This window comes from Sorex fumeus, unplaced genomic scaffold, assembly GCF_029834395.1.
Source record: "Sorex fumeus unplaced genomic scaffold, SorFum_2.1 ptg000039l, whole genome shotgun sequence".
NCBI classification, from domain to species: domain Eukaryota; kingdom Metazoa; phylum Chordata; class Mammalia; order Eulipotyphla; family Soricidae; genus Sorex; species Sorex fumeus.
In genome coordinates this window covers 34,675,976-34,695,049 of record NW_026606096.1, presented here as the reverse complement: position 1 = coordinate 34,695,049, position 19,074 = coordinate 34,675,976, and the positions used below count along the sequence as shown (strand labels likewise).

The 19,074-nt window shown below is 49.3% G+C and overlaps 2 protein-coding genes and 1 non-coding gene across 3 annotated transcripts in view; 1 reads left to right on the top strand and 2 right to left on the bottom strand.

Annotated features, from left to right (window-relative positions):
- The window catches only part of SMARCA5 (SWI/SNF related, matrix associated, actin dependent regulator of chromatin, subfamily a, member 5), a 31,792-nt gene extending 26,058 nt beyond the window's left edge, over positions 1–5,734 (top strand). Inside the window, exons 20-24 of the mRNA XM_056119007.1 lie at positions 1,045–1,177; positions 1,636–1,754; positions 2,050–2,262; positions 3,449–3,556; positions 4,488–5,734. Coding sequence (XP_055974982.1) covers positions 1,045–1,177; positions 1,636–1,754; positions 2,050–2,262; positions 3,449–3,556; positions 4,488–4,553 — 639 coding nt within the window. The 3' untranslated portion in view covers positions 4,554–5,734. The remainder of the gene's footprint in view (positions 1–1,044; positions 1,178–1,635; positions 1,755–2,049; positions 2,263–3,448; positions 3,557–4,487) is intronic.
- Positions 5,735–8,176: 2,442 nt separating this feature from the next.
- The window catches only part of FREM3 (FRAS1 related extracellular matrix 3), a 69,061-nt gene continuing 58,163 nt past the window's right edge, over positions 8,177–19,074 (bottom strand). The window contains exons 6-9 of the mRNA XM_056119033.1: positions 18,146–18,271; positions 13,473–13,724; positions 9,173–9,322; positions 8,177–8,390 (exon numbers count right to left, since the gene is read on the bottom strand). Coding sequence (XP_055975008.1) covers positions 8,182–8,390; positions 9,173–9,322; positions 13,473–13,724; positions 18,146–18,271 — 737 coding nt within the window. The 3' untranslated portion in view covers positions 8,177–8,181. The remainder of the gene's footprint in view (positions 8,391–9,172; positions 9,323–13,472; positions 13,725–18,145; positions 18,272–19,074) is intronic.
- Positions 18,464–18,570, bottom strand: LOC130028484 (U6 spliceosomal RNA). The gene has a single exon (XR_008793209.1). It is a non-coding gene; the product is annotated as a U6 spliceosomal RNA (small nuclear RNA).

The following is a 19,074-nucleotide window of genomic DNA, read 5'->3' as shown; positions in this document are numbered from 1 at the left end:
GGGGCAGGTCTGATGGTCAGGGAGAAAGACACACTTAGCTGTTGGGAAGGCAGCAGTTGGTGCCCTGGACTGTCAGTCGCTGCCGGAGCAGTGAGATAAAGGCCGAGGGAGTGTCTTTCCTGTCACTCTTGTCTTCGTGTTCCTGTGTGTCGTTTTTGGTGAATCTTCCACATTTGCCGCCAGCTCCTGTTTCCAGTGGCAGATCTCTGTAAGGCCCCCCTTTGTTTGCCTCCTCGAGTCTGGGCTGCTGTGAGTTGGTTGGGCGCCTTGCTTCGGGGTAGACACTCCCCAGACCTGTGAGAGCAGGGGCCCAAGAGCACTCCTCTAGAAAGAGGCCAGCTGCCCTCCCTGCCAGGCCCTTTTGTTGGCTTGGGAGGCCACACGGCCACCCCAGCGGTGCTCTGGGCTTCCTCCTGGCTCTGTTTTCTGGGTCCCTGCTGGCGGGGCTCAGACGACCACTGTGGGCGACCAAGGATGGAGCCCGGGTCAGGCTTCATGCAAGGCGAACTTCCCTCCCTTGTTGCCCTATTGCTGCCACCCACGGTCAGGAACTTGTCATTTAACACATTTTAGGGTTCGGTCAGCACATTCAGAGGCCGGGCTTTCAACTGCCTTCCCCACTTCCTCTTCTCCGCGAATTCTAATAGTTACAAGCTCAAATCCTTGTTATGTTTTCGTGTGATATTCCTTGCTTCCCCCTGGATTTGACTGCAGTATCCGCTCTGCAGTGGACGGTGCACAGGCCTTTCATGAAAGGCCATTCCTTTTGGCAGTGCGTTGGGGCTGCTCTCGCCTTGGTGCTTGACGGTCGCTCTTGGGGTTGGGGGGCTGAATCCACGGCTCTGCAGGTGAAGTGTGAGCCCAGCCCTTGAGCTCGCTCTCTGGCCCCTCCAGAAACGTCAGCGGGAACAGCCACAGAAAGATAAACTTGGAGGATCCAAGAGTTAATTTGTGTAATATTTGAAAGCAGAGGTAAAATCTAATAGCATGTTTTTCAGGTCTGGTGTGCTGAGTAAATTTTTCTTTTATTTTTTTCCTTTTAAGGGATTTACCAATTGGAATAAGAGAGATTTTAACCAGTTTATCAAAGCAAATGAGAAGTGGGGTCGTGATGATATTGAAAATATAGCAAGAGAAGTAGAGGGGAAAACTCCAGAAGAAGTAATAGAGTATTCAGGTAAATGCTCTCTCGGGCTGTAATCGGACTGTTGGAAAAGTTGCATCTAGTTTCGTTAAGCTTAACAAGGCAGACGTGCTCCCTTTGAAATGGCCTCACTCTTTTTCATACCCTAGGTCAGGAGTAGTTGCCGAGAGAACAGGAATAGGTCACTGAATAATCGTGCTGTCTTTTGATTTTGTTCCTTAACTTCTCAAGTGCCCATGTTTACTGGAGTTAGAGTGCCAGGTGAATTTGTGTAGTGATATGATGACATGGTTAAAAGTAAACCTGGTTGATACTTCGAACTACCAAATTCATCTTTGGAGGGGGTAAGGGAGGGTTTTGTTTAAGGAAATGTGACTTTCTGTCTAATATTACATGTGAGCGTTACCATGAATGTTACATTATCTCCCACTTTCTTTTTTTTTAAATCTCCCATTTAATTCTATCCGTCCGATTTTTATTCTCTTAAATAGCCGTGTTCTGGGAACGATGCAACGAACTTCAGGACATAGAGAAGATTATGGCTCAGATTGAAAGGGGAGAGGCAAGAATTCAAAGAAGAATCAGTATCAAAAAAGCACTTGACACTAAGGTACCTTTTTTCCTTTTCCTTTTTCCCCTTCAGTGATGGGGATAGAGTCGACGGCCTCCTATGCATGGCACGGCAAATGCACGAGAACTCTCTTTCCTGTTCGGTGTCAAGTCTGACTTTGCTTCTCTTTAGGAAGGTGTGCCCTGTTTCAGATCAGAGAGTATATAATGCAACTCAGATGAGTTGGATAGAAAATTCTGATTGGAGATTCTTGGTGGCTCATTTTACCCACCGGTTCAAGTTTGAACGCCAGATCATGTAGTATGTTGTGCGTAACAGAAGCTCTTTTTCTTAGATTGGCCGGTACAAAGCCCCCTTTCATCAGCTGAGAATATCCTACGGCACTAACAAAGGGAAGAACTACACGGAGGAAGAGGACCGCTTCCTGATCTGCATGCTGCACAAGCTGGGCTTCGACAAAGAGAACGTGTACGACGAGCTGCGGCAGTGTATCCGCAATTCTCCCCAGTTCCGGTTTGACTGGTTCCTCAAGTCCAGGACTGCCATGGTGAGTGCAGAGAGAGAGAGAGATTCTTGGGCTTCCACGGATACCGTATTGTTAGGATCACAGCTGAAGTAATTTCTTCTTAAGAAGTCCATCGCTTCACGAGAACTAACCATGTTGCTTACTGTTTGGTTCTTGATTACCGCGTATCTTAGTTCTTAACTCCCGTCCGTGCTCAGGGACCAGGTGGTGCCTGACGGAACCGCCTGCCTCCCACATGCGAGACGTGTGCTCCTGTTCTCCCAGCCATCGCCTGGCCCACGGGGTCTATCGGCATCTCGGTGACAGGACAGACTTTTCTCCGTTCGTTTTTAATAGAATCACAGTGAGATACACAGTTATAAAGTTGTTCCTGATTGGCTTTGAGTCATACCATGTTCCAGCACCCATCCCTCCACCCCAGTGTACATTTCCCACCACCAGTGTCCCCAGTTTCCCTCTTGCCACCCCCCAGTGTTGAGTGTGGCATAAAGAGGCTCTACTCTTCCACCACGTTTTGTTTTTATCCCCCGTATCTGGATGGTCCTGATCAGAAAGTCACATTTCTGACAACTTAGAATTAGAATTCAGAGGAATTTAATTTTGGTTTCCTTTTAGAGTTTGATCTTTGGACTTTTAACTTCATCTTGTCTTCACAGTAATGATACTGCTGATGAACAAGTTTGGTAGTCTTAAGTTTGGGATAGACTGGGATAAATAAAATGTTCTGTATCTTTTTGGTGGGGGGAGGGGGCGCGGTTGGAGTTCCAGGCTACACCGGCCCTGCACTCCTGTCAGGGCCTGGGGGCCTTCCTGTGGGGCTGGGTTGGTCCCTGCACTGTGTGTCTGTCCTACATGATTGTTTGTCCCAGACCCTGCGACCCGGGCTCATAGCAGTCTTTGTGGGAAGGGTGTTGACCGCAGAGCAAATGACCAAACCGGGAGGGGAGTCAGGTGGGAAGGAGGGATTTAGGAATAATACACAGCAGCACAGGGAAAACGTTTGCTGATGTCTTCTTTTTCTTTCAGCTTCTGTGGCCTGGATTTAGATTTTGTATGAAAATAAGTTGCTGTGCTTTTTAATTTTATACTTGTTGAGGGTGTATACATGACTGTGTTATTCTGCTACACTGTTTTCCGCAATTATAACCATGAAGACTTCGAGATAGAAAACACAGTTTGACCGTGTAAATTTCTGTTGACAATTCAGGAGCTTCAGCGGAGGTGTAACACTTTAATTACCTTGATTGAAAGAGAAAACATGGAACTAGAAGAAAAAGAGAAGGCTGAGAAAAAGAAGAGAGGACCAAAGCCTTCTGTAAGTGTCCACAGATGGGGCAACATTTTCCTTGAGTTCTCCTCCGTGCCCCCCCTTCCCACACCACTTTTTCTTTTTTCCCCTATACCAGGCAATGCCCACAGTTACTCCTGGTCCTGCACTCAGGAATTACTCCTGATGGGGCGGGGGGCGGGGGACGTGAGGGGCTGTGGTGTGCTGAGGATTGAGTCTGGGCCAGCTGCCTGCAAAGCTGGTGCCCCGGCTGCCTAGGATTTGCTGCTTGTCAGGAACGTGGCATTGCCTGGCTCTCCGTGATATCTTGGTTAGCCTTTGGTTTTAGTGAACGCTGTGATCTGGAGTATATTTTAAAAGTGCAAATTAAACTGGGCAGCCTGGAGTGAGGAAGATGTTAATGAGAGTCGCCCACAGTATTGGGGCGGGAGCGGTCTGTGGAAGCTTGCAGTGGAGGCCTCGGAAAGTCCTGGCTCGCAGCCTTGCGAGGGAAGAGTGTGATTTTCCAAAGAAGTACTCGGAAACACTGGCTTCCAAGGCCCTTACTGTGCACTTTTCAAGGACTTGATTGTTGCACTGATTGCATGTAAAAAGTGAAGGTTTCAAACCTTTAAGTAAGGTTTTACTTAAGACCTTCACTTTATCAAGTCATGAATTAAATTAGTGTCTGGATAGCTTCTGATATTTCTGCCACCTCACACGATACCTTTAGAAATGCTTCTAGGTAAGAGGGCACGCTGTACATTTGTTATATTTATTGTTACTAATTGGATCACTTAATTTCAGCATTGTTATCTGTTATATGTTAGTAAATGGTAAGAGACGTTTCTGAGAAGACTTTGCTGGGTGAGAGACTCATACTTGCCATGTGAAGCGGCTCGTCAGGTGCCGTTGCCCACCCGCCATTATTTAATGTCGTTTTCGTGATGAGAAGCTGGTTCCTTCTGTTCCTTTGCAGACACAGAAACGTAAAATGGATGGAGCACCAGATGGTCGAGGAAGGAAAAAGAAGATGAAACTGTGAACGCACATCAGTGTCGTGATCACTAACTTTAAACCAGTAGTTCTTTAATTTACGGGTCTTCATAAGATGTACTGTACAATGCTCTATGGTTGTCATTCAGAGACATCAGGTTCATCTGTTTACCGAGCTAGAAACATAGTATGTAGTTTCACTTTTTTTAATGCAACAGCTATGCTGAAGATTTTTTTATCATTAACATTTGAAGTAATAAAATAGGCTTCATTTATTAATAAATGTTTCATTTGATTTATTTTTCTATTATAGTTTCATTTGTGAAGATAGTGACTTTATCAGCTATAATTTCCACACACAGCTTTAGAATAAAAGCAAACGACTAAAAAAAAATTTCGCAGATAACATTCATCCTTTTCGTCTTAGTTGTGTAACTGTTTGGATTCACTTTGCCTTTGCAGAAATTTGGGTATCTTCTTTGTAGTGCTGTTGAGTCTCATCTGGGAAGATTATGTAAATTGCGTTCTCCTTATTACATGGCTTGAGTGGAGGGGAGAGGCAAGACAATTTATCGTTCCATTCATCCATACTTCTGTTAACGCTGTTTCTTAACGTCCTGAGCTGACCATGCCCTGTTCTGTTGCAAGAATGGCCTTTTAGTTGTATAGCCAAAGACATTTAGTATTTTCCGGTTTCTTACAGCGTTGTACCATTTTGTAAAAGGAGTGTTGTTATTTTTTAGTGTTTGGTAAATATTTTGGCAAATTAGCCTTCTGAAGCAGCCACAGCTTAGATAATGTTTCAAACTACGGTGATTCTTGTTTTGTTTTGTTCTGTTTTTAAAAAGACACAGGCAAAATATGGTGTGAATTTTTACTGTCTGAAATTCATAACAAAGTGTTTCTCCTTTCACTGTAGCTTTGTTTTTGAGTTAGAGTAATTGAATATTTTATTTTATTTTAAGGTAATTTCTAAGTGTGAGCAACAAGACTGTAATTCCGAATTTTGTTTCCTATGGACGGACGGACTTGATCAAACTAGAGACCCTGACGCAGGAATACCCAAATTGTAGTGCCAGAATTTTAGCTGTACCAGAGGCCTTTATGTGCGACACATAATTTGTATAAAGTTTTATATGTGCAAATTGGGTACATAAATAGTTCTCCATTTTTCTAAGGGAATGCAATAAATGTAGCATCGTGAATAAATATAACTTTTATAATCCTTAAGTGGTCTTTCCATTTCTTTAATATGCTTTATTTAATCTGATTTTTACTTTTTCCTCTAGGCATGGATCTTTTTACATTAATTAAGTTTCTTGCAATAAAATTTCTATTTTCATTTGTCCACACACAGGATTCCTGTTCGGCCAGATTTTCTAAAATGTATACAGGCTTGCTACCTTCAGAGTCATGGGGGAAATGGTATTGGTGACAGGTTTAGTAGTAATTGGAAATTTGGGACTACCACCAGATTGACTTTTGGCTTAGTTGTGGGTTTTATGTGTGCAAAATTTGGGGAAGGATTGGTTACTTCCCTTTTTTTTCCCCCATAAAAAAATACCCTTCTACGAGCGTGTTGAGCTTATTGGAGAAACAAGTGAGAAACTAAGGCTGAAGGATTATAAAGTAAAGTAAAGTAAAGGCCCTCCCGTTGATCGTCGATTTGCTCGAGCGGGCCCAGTAACGTCTCCATTGGAGACTTTGTTGTTACTGTGTCTGGCATATCGAATAGCTTGCCGGGCTCTCCGAGAGGGGCGGAGGAATCGAACTCGCGTCGGCCATATTGGCCGCTTGTAAGGCGAACGCCCTACCTGCTGTGCTATCGCTCCAGCCCTGAAGGATTATAAACCGGAGGAAACGTTACAGAGCCCCCCAGTGGGGGCGGGGGGGGGGTGCCTCAAGGAATGATGAGGCCCCAGGGAGGGAAACATTTGTAGCCGAGCAGTGCGGTCACATCCCAGTACTGACCTGTTCTGCCTACAACTGGGCTGAGTTTACACTAAGGGAAGGAAGGAAATAAAGTTCCAATCACCAGTCTGAACAGAAAACTGAGACCAGAGAGATGGCTCGGGAAACGAGGGCCCAGTCCCCGCCCCTCCAGAAACAAGTGAAGGGGGCTTGGATGAGAAGGCACTCGGGACCCGAATCGGGTTTTTTTCTCTTCTGGGCCACCCCTGGCAGTTCTGGGTTCCTCCAGACCCCACTCGGGAATGACTCCTGGAGCTGCCCCGGCGAGCACTTGCTTCAGCCCCAGCCAGTTTGTGTGCAGGTTTTCAAGTAGAAATATTGGATGTGTTGGCTATTTTTTGTTTTATGAAAGGACCTGCATGTCACAGTGGGTTAGGTTCAACTGTAGCAATTTTTCTCTATCCAATTGGTATACAGTGTTAATTTCAGGTATAGCATAACTCAAGAATTTTTGCAGTAGGAAATGACCACCGACGCAGTCGTACAGCCTCCCCTTGTGGTGAACACAGGAGACTTCCTCTTCACCTTCAAGTGTATAAAACAGTGTTAACTACAATTAGTTACATACTCAGAGCTAAATTTATTTTTTGGCCTCAATGATGATGGTCTCTCTGTACAAGACGCCCCAGTTCACGCATTCAGAGACTCCCTCTGCCGCACCGACTAAACAACGCACACGAGAAGCAAGGAATAGGGCTTCTCCCTGACTCCCCCCTCCCTCCGGGTTCAAAATCCAGGCAGCACACTCCTGTTTTGTGTGTTAATCATCAGCCCTGTGACCAGGCTGAATTTCCTTGGGGAGTAGAATGGGGAAGATGGCGGGGGGGGGGGGGGTTGGGGGGGGGGGAACCAATGGAATGTTCTTGCTCCCAGTGGATCACATGTGGAGTTCAGTTCCAGCTTGGATTCAGTCTGGCTTTCCCTGCCGTCTCGAAGGTCTTGTGTTGGTCCCCCCTCCATCAAGTGAGACAGAGATAGTGAGCCAGAGAGAAACCGTTCTGGAGTATTACAGATCCACACAAAGGCAGGGGGAGGTGATGAGGGGTCCTCCTCCGTATGGCTCTGTTCAGGACTTGGAGAAGAAATAAGAACAAGGGGTAAAGTGTAGCCAAGTAGAGGCGCCAGTAGCCCCTGACACTGAAAGGATGCCAAGTTTTTGTACTCTTAGCCAGGACTTTCTGGGCGGGAACAATAGTACGGCGGGGAGGGCTTTCGTTTGCCTTGTAAGCGGCCAACCCGGGTTCAACCCCCAGCATCCTCTATGGTCCCCTGAGCACCGCCAGGAGTAATTCCTGAATGCAGAGCCAGGAGTAACCCGAGGATCTCTGGGTATGACCCAAAAAGCAAAGAAAAAAAAAAAGGACTTCCTGCCCATATCAGATCTGCAAGCCAAGGTCAATCCTTCTGTTCTTCCCTGTTGATTTAATTGATAATAATTAATTCCACTGACCTTAGAAGCAGCTAAGAGAAAACAGAAAGGAAAGCAGGAACACAGCCCATCCACTATGGGCTCAGGCGTTCCCAGACTCGCTCAGTCTCAGTCACATAGGCTCTATCTGCACACACGGCCCGCCCACGACTGCAGTGTTGCAGGGGGGGCTCCCACTGGCTCAGGTCTGGAAGCGCTAGTTTCATGCTGTTAGGAAGATGAGTTCTGGCAGTTTCTGGCCCCAGCAAGTCGAAGGGGCCAGGCGCTCTGCTCACAGTCAGATGTTGTCATCGATGAAAATGGTGGTTTTGTGTGGTGGTGCCAGCACGGCCCCCACTGGCGTCTGGAGGTGCAGTTCAAACCTCTCCGGGCCCTCCGGGGTGCGCTGTCCCGGGGCATCTGCAAGGATGGTCACTTGGAGTGTTAGCATGCGCACTCCGGGGGTGAAGTCCAGCTCCCGGCGGAGGCCAACATAGTCTGTTCCAGCTAGGGGGAAGGGAAGAGACGAGCGAGCAGTAAGGAGTCTGGGACATAACTGCAGAACCCGGGCCATGTGCAGTGCGAGGGTTTCCCTTTGTGACATTCCAGCCTGTCACTATCAGCGTTCCAGCCTTTTACTATCCCCCACTTGATTTTAACGCGACTGGCCGGACTCATTCTCCTTCACCAGACGTCCCCACTGGGCAAATGCAAAAATGGGTCATCCCTGTAGTGGTCGTCGTCCCCTTATTTCTCTGTGGACTTTTAATGGTACGTATGGTATGTGTTGTGCACGTGGTGGCATGTGTGTGCATGTGCTAAGTGCATGTGTGTGGCTTGTGTGTGGTGGGCGGGCAGCTGATCAGCTGATGGGCTTAGGAGAGCAAGTGGGTTTCAGAGCCTGGCCTTGGGGCCCCCGTCATATGGGCCTTGGTCATCCATATCGCAGAAGATGAGGCCAGTGGGTTGAGGGCATGTGCCACTTGGGGCCAGGACAATGCTGGGTCAGAGGTAAAAAGGTCAGAGGTGAAAAATCTCACCCTCCAAGATTAACCACTTTCTGGGTTCTCCTGGACTGTTCGTATCACCGTCCCAGACACGCGGGGTCTGGGGTCCTGCTCAGCTGTGCTGACAATGAGCTCCGGGACACCAGAGCCCATCAGGTCCAAGCGTGCCCCCAGGAAGGAGAGATGAGAAACCCGAGCTGGTCGCTCGGAGACCACACAGGCCTCACCACCCGCCCTCCCCCACCGCTGTCCACTGGCCAGCCTTGGGCCTGGCTGTCTCACCTTCTGCCGACGCCGGCTCTGTCCTCCGGGAGAGCACCGTGACGGAGGCTGCGCGGGAGAGGTCCGGGCCAGTCCGCAGGACACAGACCTCCAGGACTCCGGCCCCTTCGTCCACGTGATACTCGGCGTCCCCAAAGTGCAGGGCAGGCACTGGGAGAGACAGGACAGAAGCTCAGGCGTCCCCCTGGGTTGGGGGACTGTCACCCTCACCTCCCACGACAGGAAGCCAAGCACAGAGGCCCGTGCAAGCCACCTGCAGTGACTCTGCCCCTGGACTCGTGCTAAGTGACACCAGCTGAATGCCCGAGGCAACCCAAGCAATGTCCCCTATGGGACATTGTTCACTGGCTTTGGGATAAGCCGCTGCCCCCTTGGGTGGGGGTTGGGGGCTGCGGCTGTGCCTTGCCTCTTCGCATTTGCTCATCAGAGTCTGAGAAGGCAGGAGGCCTGGGGCCAGGGGCCTCTGTCCACACAGGCTTGGTTTGCTGTGGGTGTCACAGCCCAGGTGTACACCTTGGTCGCCACACTCTTTCTGTGTCGCTTTATCCAGAGAAACACCCGGCCTGTGAGACAGTCGGTGAGTGGACAGGGCCACCTGCAGACAGACCAACGATCTGTCTGCTCGGCCAGGTTGGAACTTCCTCGTCCTCAACACACTTTTCTGCCCTGGACGCGAGTCCCCGGGCCTCACGCCCCATAGGGGCTCTCTCAGCCGCCCTCTCTGCAAAGGAATCCTCCCTTCCCCGGGCTTTCTGCCTTCTCCCATGGGGTCCCTCAAGCTCCGGCAGGAGTGAGCCCTGAGCACAGAGCCAGGAGTCAGCCTTGAGCATAGCTGGGTGTGGCCCCGGAAACAAGAACAAGAAGAAAGAGGAGGCTGCAGTTGGGGGTCCACCCACTGCTCTGAGCACCGTCTCTCGGGCCCTGCTGGTCCCCTTCTGCTGCTGAGATGATGATCTCGCCATGGTCTCGGGGTAGAAGCGAACAGATTCTATTTTTCTTGGGCCACATCTATTGTTTCTGGAAATCACCGCACTCTCGATAGTGGGGGAGAAGCTTCTTGGTCACTCATCAGTCCTTCCCCAGCTTCTTAGCGTGAGACCAGGTGTGTGCTGGGAACTGTTTTTCCCTCTAGATGGCACTGTGGGACCAGACCTAAACCAGGCGCCGGGCCCGGGGTCGCCCCCCCCCCCCCCCCCCCCCGGACCCTTTCTCTGTGAGACCCCAGGAATGCTGCACAATCCTTCTAATCCCTTCTCTTTTGCTCATCCGTTAAAGCAGCCAACCACCCTTCCCAGCTCAGGTATAACCCTCCCCACCCCCAAGAAAACGTCCCTTACTAGAGGTGACACATATGACCTCTCCTGAAGGCCCTCTTGACATGACACATCTTTAGGAAATTCAGGTTTTTCCAGCTGCCAAACTATCACACTCTTCTGTATTTAAAACTTTTTTTTTTTTTTTTTTTTTTTTTTTTTTTTTTGCTTTTTGGACCATGCCCATGCCCAGCAATGCTCAGGGTTTACTCCTGGCTCTGCACTCAGGAATTACTCCTGGTGGTGTTTGGGGGACCATATGGGATGCCGGGGATTGAACCCGGGTCGGCCATGTGCAAGGCAAATGCCCTACCCACTGTACTATCTCTCTGATCCCATTTAAAACTTTTTTCTTTTTGGGGGGGCTGGAGTGATAGCACAGCGGGTAGGGCGTTTGCCTTGCACACGACCGACCTGAATTCGATTTCCAGCATCCCATATGGTCCCCTGAGCACCGTCAGGTGTAATTCCTGAGTGCAGAGCCAGGATTAACCCCTATGCATTGCCGGGTGTGACCCAAAAAGCAAAAAAACAAAAAAATCTTTCTTTTTTTAAATTTTTTTTTTTGGTTGGAGCGATAACACAGCGGTAGGGCATTTGCCTTGCACGCACCCAACATGGCCGACCCGAGTTCGATTCCTCCGCCCCTCTCGGAGAACCCGGCAAGCTACCGAGAGTATCTCGCCCACATGGAGACGTTACTGGGCCCGCTTGAGCAAATCGACGAACAACGGGAGGGCCTTTACCTTTTACCTTTTAAAATTTGTTTTGGGCCATGCCTGGCTGTGCTCAGGGCTGACTCCTGGCTCTGCGCTCAGGGATCCCTCCTGTGATGCTTGAGGGACCATATGGGATGCCGGGGTGCAGGGCAAGCACCCTGCTCACTGGATTATCTCTCCGTCCCCTATTTATTCTTAAGCTAGAGTCTCTTGAGTATTTCCTCTATGCTCTAGTTTATTACTGGTTGCTGGGGAGGTGGAGGCGAGCATGCGTTCCTGCATCTGAGGTACTTTTTGTCTAATAAGGCAGTCACAGGACTTAATCAGCTAAACCCTGAGTGCTATGGTCAAAAAAGGAGTCAACTGCTAGTCTCAGAAGGAGCATTTCTGGGACAAATAATGCTGGGCTCTGGTCTTCAAGAACGAAGGAGAACTGGTCACTGACGGCAGGAAACAGTGGTTAGGAAGAGATAGTTCGGGGCAAGGGCACTTGCCTTGTAGGCGGCAGACCCCAGTTTGATTCTTGGCATCACATATCATCCCCTGAGCGCCACCAGGAATGATCCATGAGCACAGAGACAGGAGTAAGCCTTGAACATGGTCAGGTGTGGCCCAATTTCCCGTCCCCAAACAAACAAAATGATCTACCTCGGAAGCAGACCCAGTGTTATAATGCTCTGTGACTTCAGTTTTAGAATAACGAAAGGCAGGAGGGAGAGGGGAAGGAAGGGAGGAAGGAAGGAAGGGAGGAAGGGAGGAAGGAAGAAAGGAAGGAAGGAGGGAGGGAGGGAGGGAGGGAAGGAAGGAAGGAAGGAGGGAGGGAGGGAGGGAGGGAGGGAGGGAAGGAGGAAAGGAAGGAAGGAAGGAAGGAAGGAAGGAAGGAAGGAAGGAAGGAAGGGGGAAGGGGGAAGGGAGCAAGGGTCCCTAGGGTTATCTGTCCTCTGGGTTCTCCTCTGCCCAGTGCTCATTTATCTCATTTATTCCCACCCAGGGAAGACTTGATGGATGAGGAGATGAATCTTCTAAAGTACCAGAACCACCTTTTAGGCTGTAAACGTAAAGGTCGACATTTGTAAAGATGACATTTCTAGTAGATTGTTCTGGTAGATATGAAATAATTCTAGTAGATATGTAAGTGAATAACAATAGAGCAAGTAATGGGTATCTTTGAAAATAAGTGAGTTTTGGGGCTGGAGTGATAGCACAGCGGGTAGGGCGTTTGCCTTGCATGAAGCTGACCGGGTTTGATTCCCAGCATCCCATATGGTCCCCTGAGCACTGTCAGGAGTAAATCCTGAGTGCATGAGCCAGGAGTAACCCTTGTGCATCGCTGGGTGTAACCCAAAAAGCAAAAAAAAAAAAAAAATAGAAAAAAGAAAATAAGTGAGCTTGGAGGCTGTTGTTGGAACTGAGACAAGGCACACCATGCATGGCCTTGACCATTGCACCATCTCTCTGGCCCCAGGAAATCCTCTGTAAGAGACTGGTTTAACAATGGAGTGAGTCATCCAAGAGAAAAGATAATTCTCAGTTTTCTGCAACATTCTCAGTTTTCAGAGCCAGGAGTAACCCTGAGCATCGCCGAAAAACAAACATTTCATCTTGGGTGGGAGGGAACCTGGGGACACTGGGGCAGGGAGATCGACTCTGGTGCTGACTGATGTTGGGACATTGTACGTTTGAAACTCAACTATAAATAACTATGTAAATCATGGTGCCTTCATGTTTAATCAAAGAATCACTTTATTTCTGTAACTGTTGTTATATGACTGTCTGCTTTTTTTTTTTTTTTTTTTTTTTTGCTGTTTGGGTCACACCTGGCGATGCACAAGGGTTACTCCTGGCTCTGCACTCAGGAATCACCCCTGGCGGTGCTCAAGGGACAATATGGGATGCTGGGAATCGAACCCGGGTCGGCCGCGTGCAAGGCAAACGCCCTACCTGCTGTGCTATCTCTTCAGCCCCTGCTTTTTATAATTCAGAGCGAGAACTTTCCCGACCACTTGGATAAATGATAAATCCAGGTGCCTCTGCCAACAATGAGTTGTCCAAAATGCCTTCTGTGTGTTCGGAACAGAGCTGTAGCCTGTGCTTGGTGTGACTTGAGCATGGAATGTGGTAACAGCGACACCAATGCATGTGAAAAGCCGAAGCTTTGATGAAAGAGGAACCTTCCAAAGACAGCTTGGGCTAGATCTGTCTCTCCAGGGCGGGTGGAAGAGAGACAAGGAAGCTCCAGGCCAGCCCTGAAGGGAGGGGAGGACTCACCGTCTCTTGGGTCGGCCAGGATGGTGACCTTTGCTGCGGGGAAACGTGCGCCCAGCCGCCCTCCCTGCGGCAGGCTCAGGGCAACCCTGAAGGATTCCTCCTCTTCGTAAAGGGAGTCCTCGACGATCAGGACTCTGCAGCTCTTCTCCAGCTCGTGCTTGTCAAAGCGGAGGATGCTCGTGTGGTCTCTGGGACGGGAGATGTAGTCGGAGGAGGAGAGCATGCGGGAGGGGATGGAGCCGGTGGCAGACCCTGTGGGAAGAGACTGGGGTCAGAGAAACCAGAAGAGGGGACGGGCCATCAGGAAATCTGCTCCTGGCTGCTGCTTCTTTTGCACAGGGAAGGGGCTGGGAGGGATGCTCAGGGGCTAGACCTGGCTCTGTGCTCGGGAGTGACCCCTGGTGGTACTCAGGGGACCACAGGCTGTGGCAGAAGGGATAGGAGGATTGGCTGCATGCACAGCAAGTCCCTGACTGAACTTCTGAACCACCTTTCCAACCCGCTGCTTCTTCAAATAATACATATATATTTTTTGACCTTTTTGGGTCACACCCAGTGATGCACAGGGGTTACTCCTGGCTTTGCAGTCAGGAATTACTCGTGGCCGTGCTCGGGGGACCATATGGGATTTTGGGAATTGAACCCGGGTTGGCTGTGTGCAAGGCAAACACCCTACCCACTGCACTGTCGATCCATCCCCCTATAGACAACAGTTCTCTGAGTTACATGGCACACCTGGATCTGACAACTGCCACTATGGAAATTGTAATTAATTTTCAAAGCAGACTCCGGTGTGCCCATGTGATCTGTAAACAGTGGTCTTTAATCAGGGTATGTGCAAACAGAATAAGGTCTGTTTGGATTCAGGGCGAAGCAAATGGAAAGTCATAGGGTCCTGGGGCTGGTTTGACCTAACCCCTTCATTCACACATTTGGATCAGAAACGAGAGTGCAGAGAAAATAGGGAGAGAGAGAATCCTTGGGGTGAGGGAGCACCACAGGGCCTCCCCAGGCAAAGACCTGACCCAGAGCATCTGGATCCTGGAGAAGCGAAACCCCCAGCCCCATCCCTGCTTCCATCAGACAAATGTGGGGTCTTAAAACCCCAGGAAAGACAGACAGCAGCAAAGAGGCTGCTCCACATGACACAGTTTCTCTCCCCATGGCAATGGAAGCAGAAATAATAACTTTGAAAATAACTGAAAAAAAAAAAAACCCTCCCAATCTAGAGTTTCAAGACTGAGGTTGAAATCAAGACAAGCAGGAATGTTGCCCTCTGCCCTTGGACCTGCCAATCAAGAACTTGTAAGAATCCAAGACAATCAGTGTGAGATGAGAAGGTTAATGCCGCAACTAGCAATGCACCTGTCACCGAATAAGGGACTTAGGACATTTGGGGGGGCACACCCGTCTGTACTCAGGGCTTCCTCCTGGATCTGTACTCAGGGATTCCTCCTGGTGGGGCTCAGGGGACCAGATGGGGTGCCAGGAATCAGACCCAGGTTGGCTGCATGCAAAGCAAGCACCTTGCACTGTACTGTATCACTGGCCCAGGATATTTTTCAGAAGGAAAGAAAGGAAATTTTTTTTAGAAGGCAAGCTAGTATAGTGGGTAGGGCGCTTGTCTTGCACACAGCTGGCCTGGGTTCAATCCCAGGCACTATGCATGGATTCCTGAGCACAGAAATGACCGCTGAGCACAGGAAAAAGCTCTGCACAATATGGGTGTGACTTAAAACTGCCCCTCCAGTAAAAAAAAAGAGAAAAGAAAGAAAAAAAAAGGCGGGGGGGGGGGGGGGAGACAGTCTTTCTCTTGGATGTTCTTGGAGTTTGCACAGAATGAACCGCTTTCTGGTTTCTCCTTAACAGACCGAGGAAACAGTCCCAATGGGACCGGACTGTGGTTTACCAAAGGGGTCAGCTGATCCCTGAAGAATCTCAACATATTCAAATTGATACTGAACAGAACCAAGGATGGATGCTTTGAGAACGTCGCTGCTTGGTGGGTGTTTAGTTCTGAAGTTCGCCCTTCTTTGGCTGTTTCTCCCAATGAGAGCACGTTCCCACTGAAAAAATGACTGATGAGAAGCAAAAGACGGAAAGACGGATGGCCCAGCCATAAGACCCAGCCAGCCAATGATAACTCGGTTCAGTTGGCAAATCCTTACTCAACAGCCGTGAGTGGAGACGTTCAGGGCAGAGCTGCCGCTCCCCAGAAGGGGGCGTTGTCTCCTTGAGCTCTTCTGGTCCCAACCACTGCATTGAGGAGGCCATGGCCCCCAGCCAGAGGGGAGGGTATCTATGGGGAGTGTTTGGGACAGGCAATACCACTGCGGTCAGAAACTCTAATGAACTTGGGGCTCCCCCTGCCCCTCAAAACACAGCATCAGCCTAGTTCCTCATTCCCCTCCTGGTGGTTGCAGTACATGTTTGACATCTGTGAAAGAGAACTCAGGACCACTTCTAGTTCTCTAGAACTATCCCCTTGCCACAGGATAATGCTAGTTTAGAACTGGAAGCACAGGGGCTTGAGAGTATTGCTGTGGGAATGGCCCTTGCATTGCATGTGGCTGACTTGGGTTTGATCCCGGCACTTACTATGGTCCCTAAGCTCTGCTCACTTCTGGCAGGGTGATGTGCCGGAGTCTTCAAGTCACCCCAAGTATTTCTTCCATCCAGCCCCACCCCCCACCAGTCATTCTTTTAGCAGAATCCTGTACCCAAGGAACTGAACCTTCTCTTGAGATGTTCTAGAAAAGTCTCGAGCTCCGAAGTCATCATAGGAGCCACTGCTCGGATGATCGGCATCTAAACCTGGACTTGCAAAAGGTGAGCATCTCTACAGGGCTTCCCCTTGGGGGTCTGCATCTCCTGGGGGAGTCGAGGGAACCCAAAGGGAAGGGGATGCTACACACGGACAGGGCATCTGCCAAGAGCTGGAGAAGTGGTTGGTATGGGGGAACCAGAGCCATTTGGCAGAGGTGAAATTTGGGGGCCAGTGGAGAAAGACAGAGGGGACTTGCTCAGACCACTCTCTTTTCTTCCATTTGCTTGGTTATCCTATAGTTCCATATACTGCAGCACTGTCCTCCCGTTGTTCATCGATTTGCTCGAGTGAGCACCAGTAATGTCTCCATTGTGAGGCTTGTTGTTACTGTGTTTGGTATATCGAATACGCCACGGGGAGCTTGCCAGGCTCTGCCGTGTGGGTGAGAAACTCTTGTAGCCTGCCAGGCTCTCTGAGAGGGGTGTAGGAATCGAACCTGGGTAGGCCGAGTTGGCTGCATGCAAGGCAAATGCCCTACTGCTGTGCTATCGCTCCAGCCCATATAGAAATATAAAATTTCCCTCCAATCAGTGGTGGATTTATTTACTCACCACCTTTTAAAAAAATTTATATTTATTTACTTATTTATTTTTGCTTTTTTGGGTCACACCTGGCAATGCACAGGGGTTACTCCTGGCTTTGCACTCAGGAATTACTCCTGGCGGTGCTCGGGGGACCATATGGGATGTTGGGAATCTATCCAAGCATGCAAGGCAAACGCCCTACCCACTGTGCTATCACTCCAGCCCCCTACCCCCATCAACCTTTTATTTAATGTGGCAGCTGAAGCATCTCATGACTGGCACCAGTGCTTGTCACATCACACCCCCCACCATGCATCGAAGCCCCTCCTTTCTAAGTACCTTCAGCTCTGGCTTCATTCTAGAACATCATTCAACCTAGAAACCTCAGGATTCATTTCCCCTGCTCCCTCGCTCTCCTCCTTTGCATCCCTCTGTGAGTGCAATCAGCTAGTGTTCATCCTTCTTTCTGACTGCACTGCATTGGGCCTGAATCCCCCCCCCCCCCCTTCTATCCAAGCTGCTGAGAATGTCACAAGTTCTGGACTTTTATCCATTACCCACTTCTAGCTGCGTGAGGAAGCTGGCCTTGAGGGAGGGGGGCTTTGAGTGTACAGGTGAGTGAGCACAGGAGAGCGAGGTGCCTGGGCTCTCGGCTGGGGGAGAGGGAGGGGGGAGAGACCAAGTCTTATAGATGGACAGTGTGGACCGTGTTTCTTCGGGGTTCACTAGTAAAATGATGAATCCCTTATTTACATGTTTCATTAGTTCGAAAAAATTCTTGTTTGTTTTGTTTCGTTTGCTTTTTGGGTCACACCCGGTGATGCTCAGGGGTTTCTCCTGGCTCTGCACTCAGGAATTACTCCTGGCAGTGCTCAGGGGACCCTATGGGATGCCGGGGATCAAGCCCAGGTTGGCCGCATGCAAGGTAAATGCCCTACTTGATGTACTATTGCTTCAGCCCCTCAAATAAATTCTTTTTTTGGGGGGCGTCACACCCGGCGATGCTCAGGGGTTCCTCCTGGCTCATGCACTCAGGAATTACTCCTGGCAGTGCTCAGGGGACCCTATGGGATGCCAGGGATCAAACCTGGGTCGGCCGCGTGAAAGGCAAACGTCCTACCCAATGTATTATTGCGCCAGATCCTCAAATAAATTCTTTACACCTGGATTGCCTCACTGGACCCTCAGAAAAAGAGCGGAAAAAGAGGTTTTTATGCCACTTGTGAGTAGAATGTAGCTCATGGCGGAGAAGATGGGGCACTGGAGGTCAGCGTCAGGACAGGGCTGCGGGGTGGGGTGAGTGGCGCCCGCCAGCCTCCTACCATGATGTGTAGCGCACAGGACGCTCAGCTCCTGGCTGACGTCTCCGGAGCGTCTGACGGGAATCAAAAGCTCCCCCACAGCTTCCGCCACGACGTATTCTGCCTCCGGAATAGAGACTGTTGGTTCTAGGAAAGATGGCAGAGATTCATGAGCAAGACTTAACTTGGATGCAGGATATTGGTGTTATTTTTTTTTTATTAAAATAGTGAGACATCATGAGGTACAGTTGCAGACTTACACATTTTTGTGCTTGGGTTTCAATTATACAATGATCAAATACCCATCCCTCCACCAGTGCCCATTTCCCACCACCACAAAAATTTATGGAACGCTTCACGAATTTGCGTGTCATCCTTGCGCAGGGGCCATGCTAATCTTCTCTGTATCGTTCCAATTTTAGTATCTGTGCTGCCGAAGCGAGCACTATTGGTGTTATTTTAACCTGAATAGAAACATACACTCTTTGACCCCTGTACTTTCCAATCTGATTAACTGTATACAGTTAATACAATGGGAATGAATATATATATATATATATATATATATATATATATAGAGAGAGAGAGAGAGAGAGAGAGAGAGAGAGAGAGAGTGTGTCACATCCTGCAACCCTGCAATGCTAAGGTGTTACTCCTGGCTCTGCACTGAAAAATCCTCCTGTTGGTGCTCAGGGGACCATATGGGATTGGGATACTGGAGATAAAACCCAGGTCTGCCATGTGCAAGGCAAACACACTATTCGTTGTACTATTGCTCTCACTAGAAAATTTTCTTTTTTTTTTTCTTTTTTGGGTCACACCCAGCGATGCACAGGGGCTACTCCTGGCTCATGCACTCAGGAATTACTCTTGGCAGTACTCAGGGGACTGCATGGGATGCTGGGAATTGAGCCTGGGTCGGCTGCCTGCAAGGCAAACACCCTATCCAC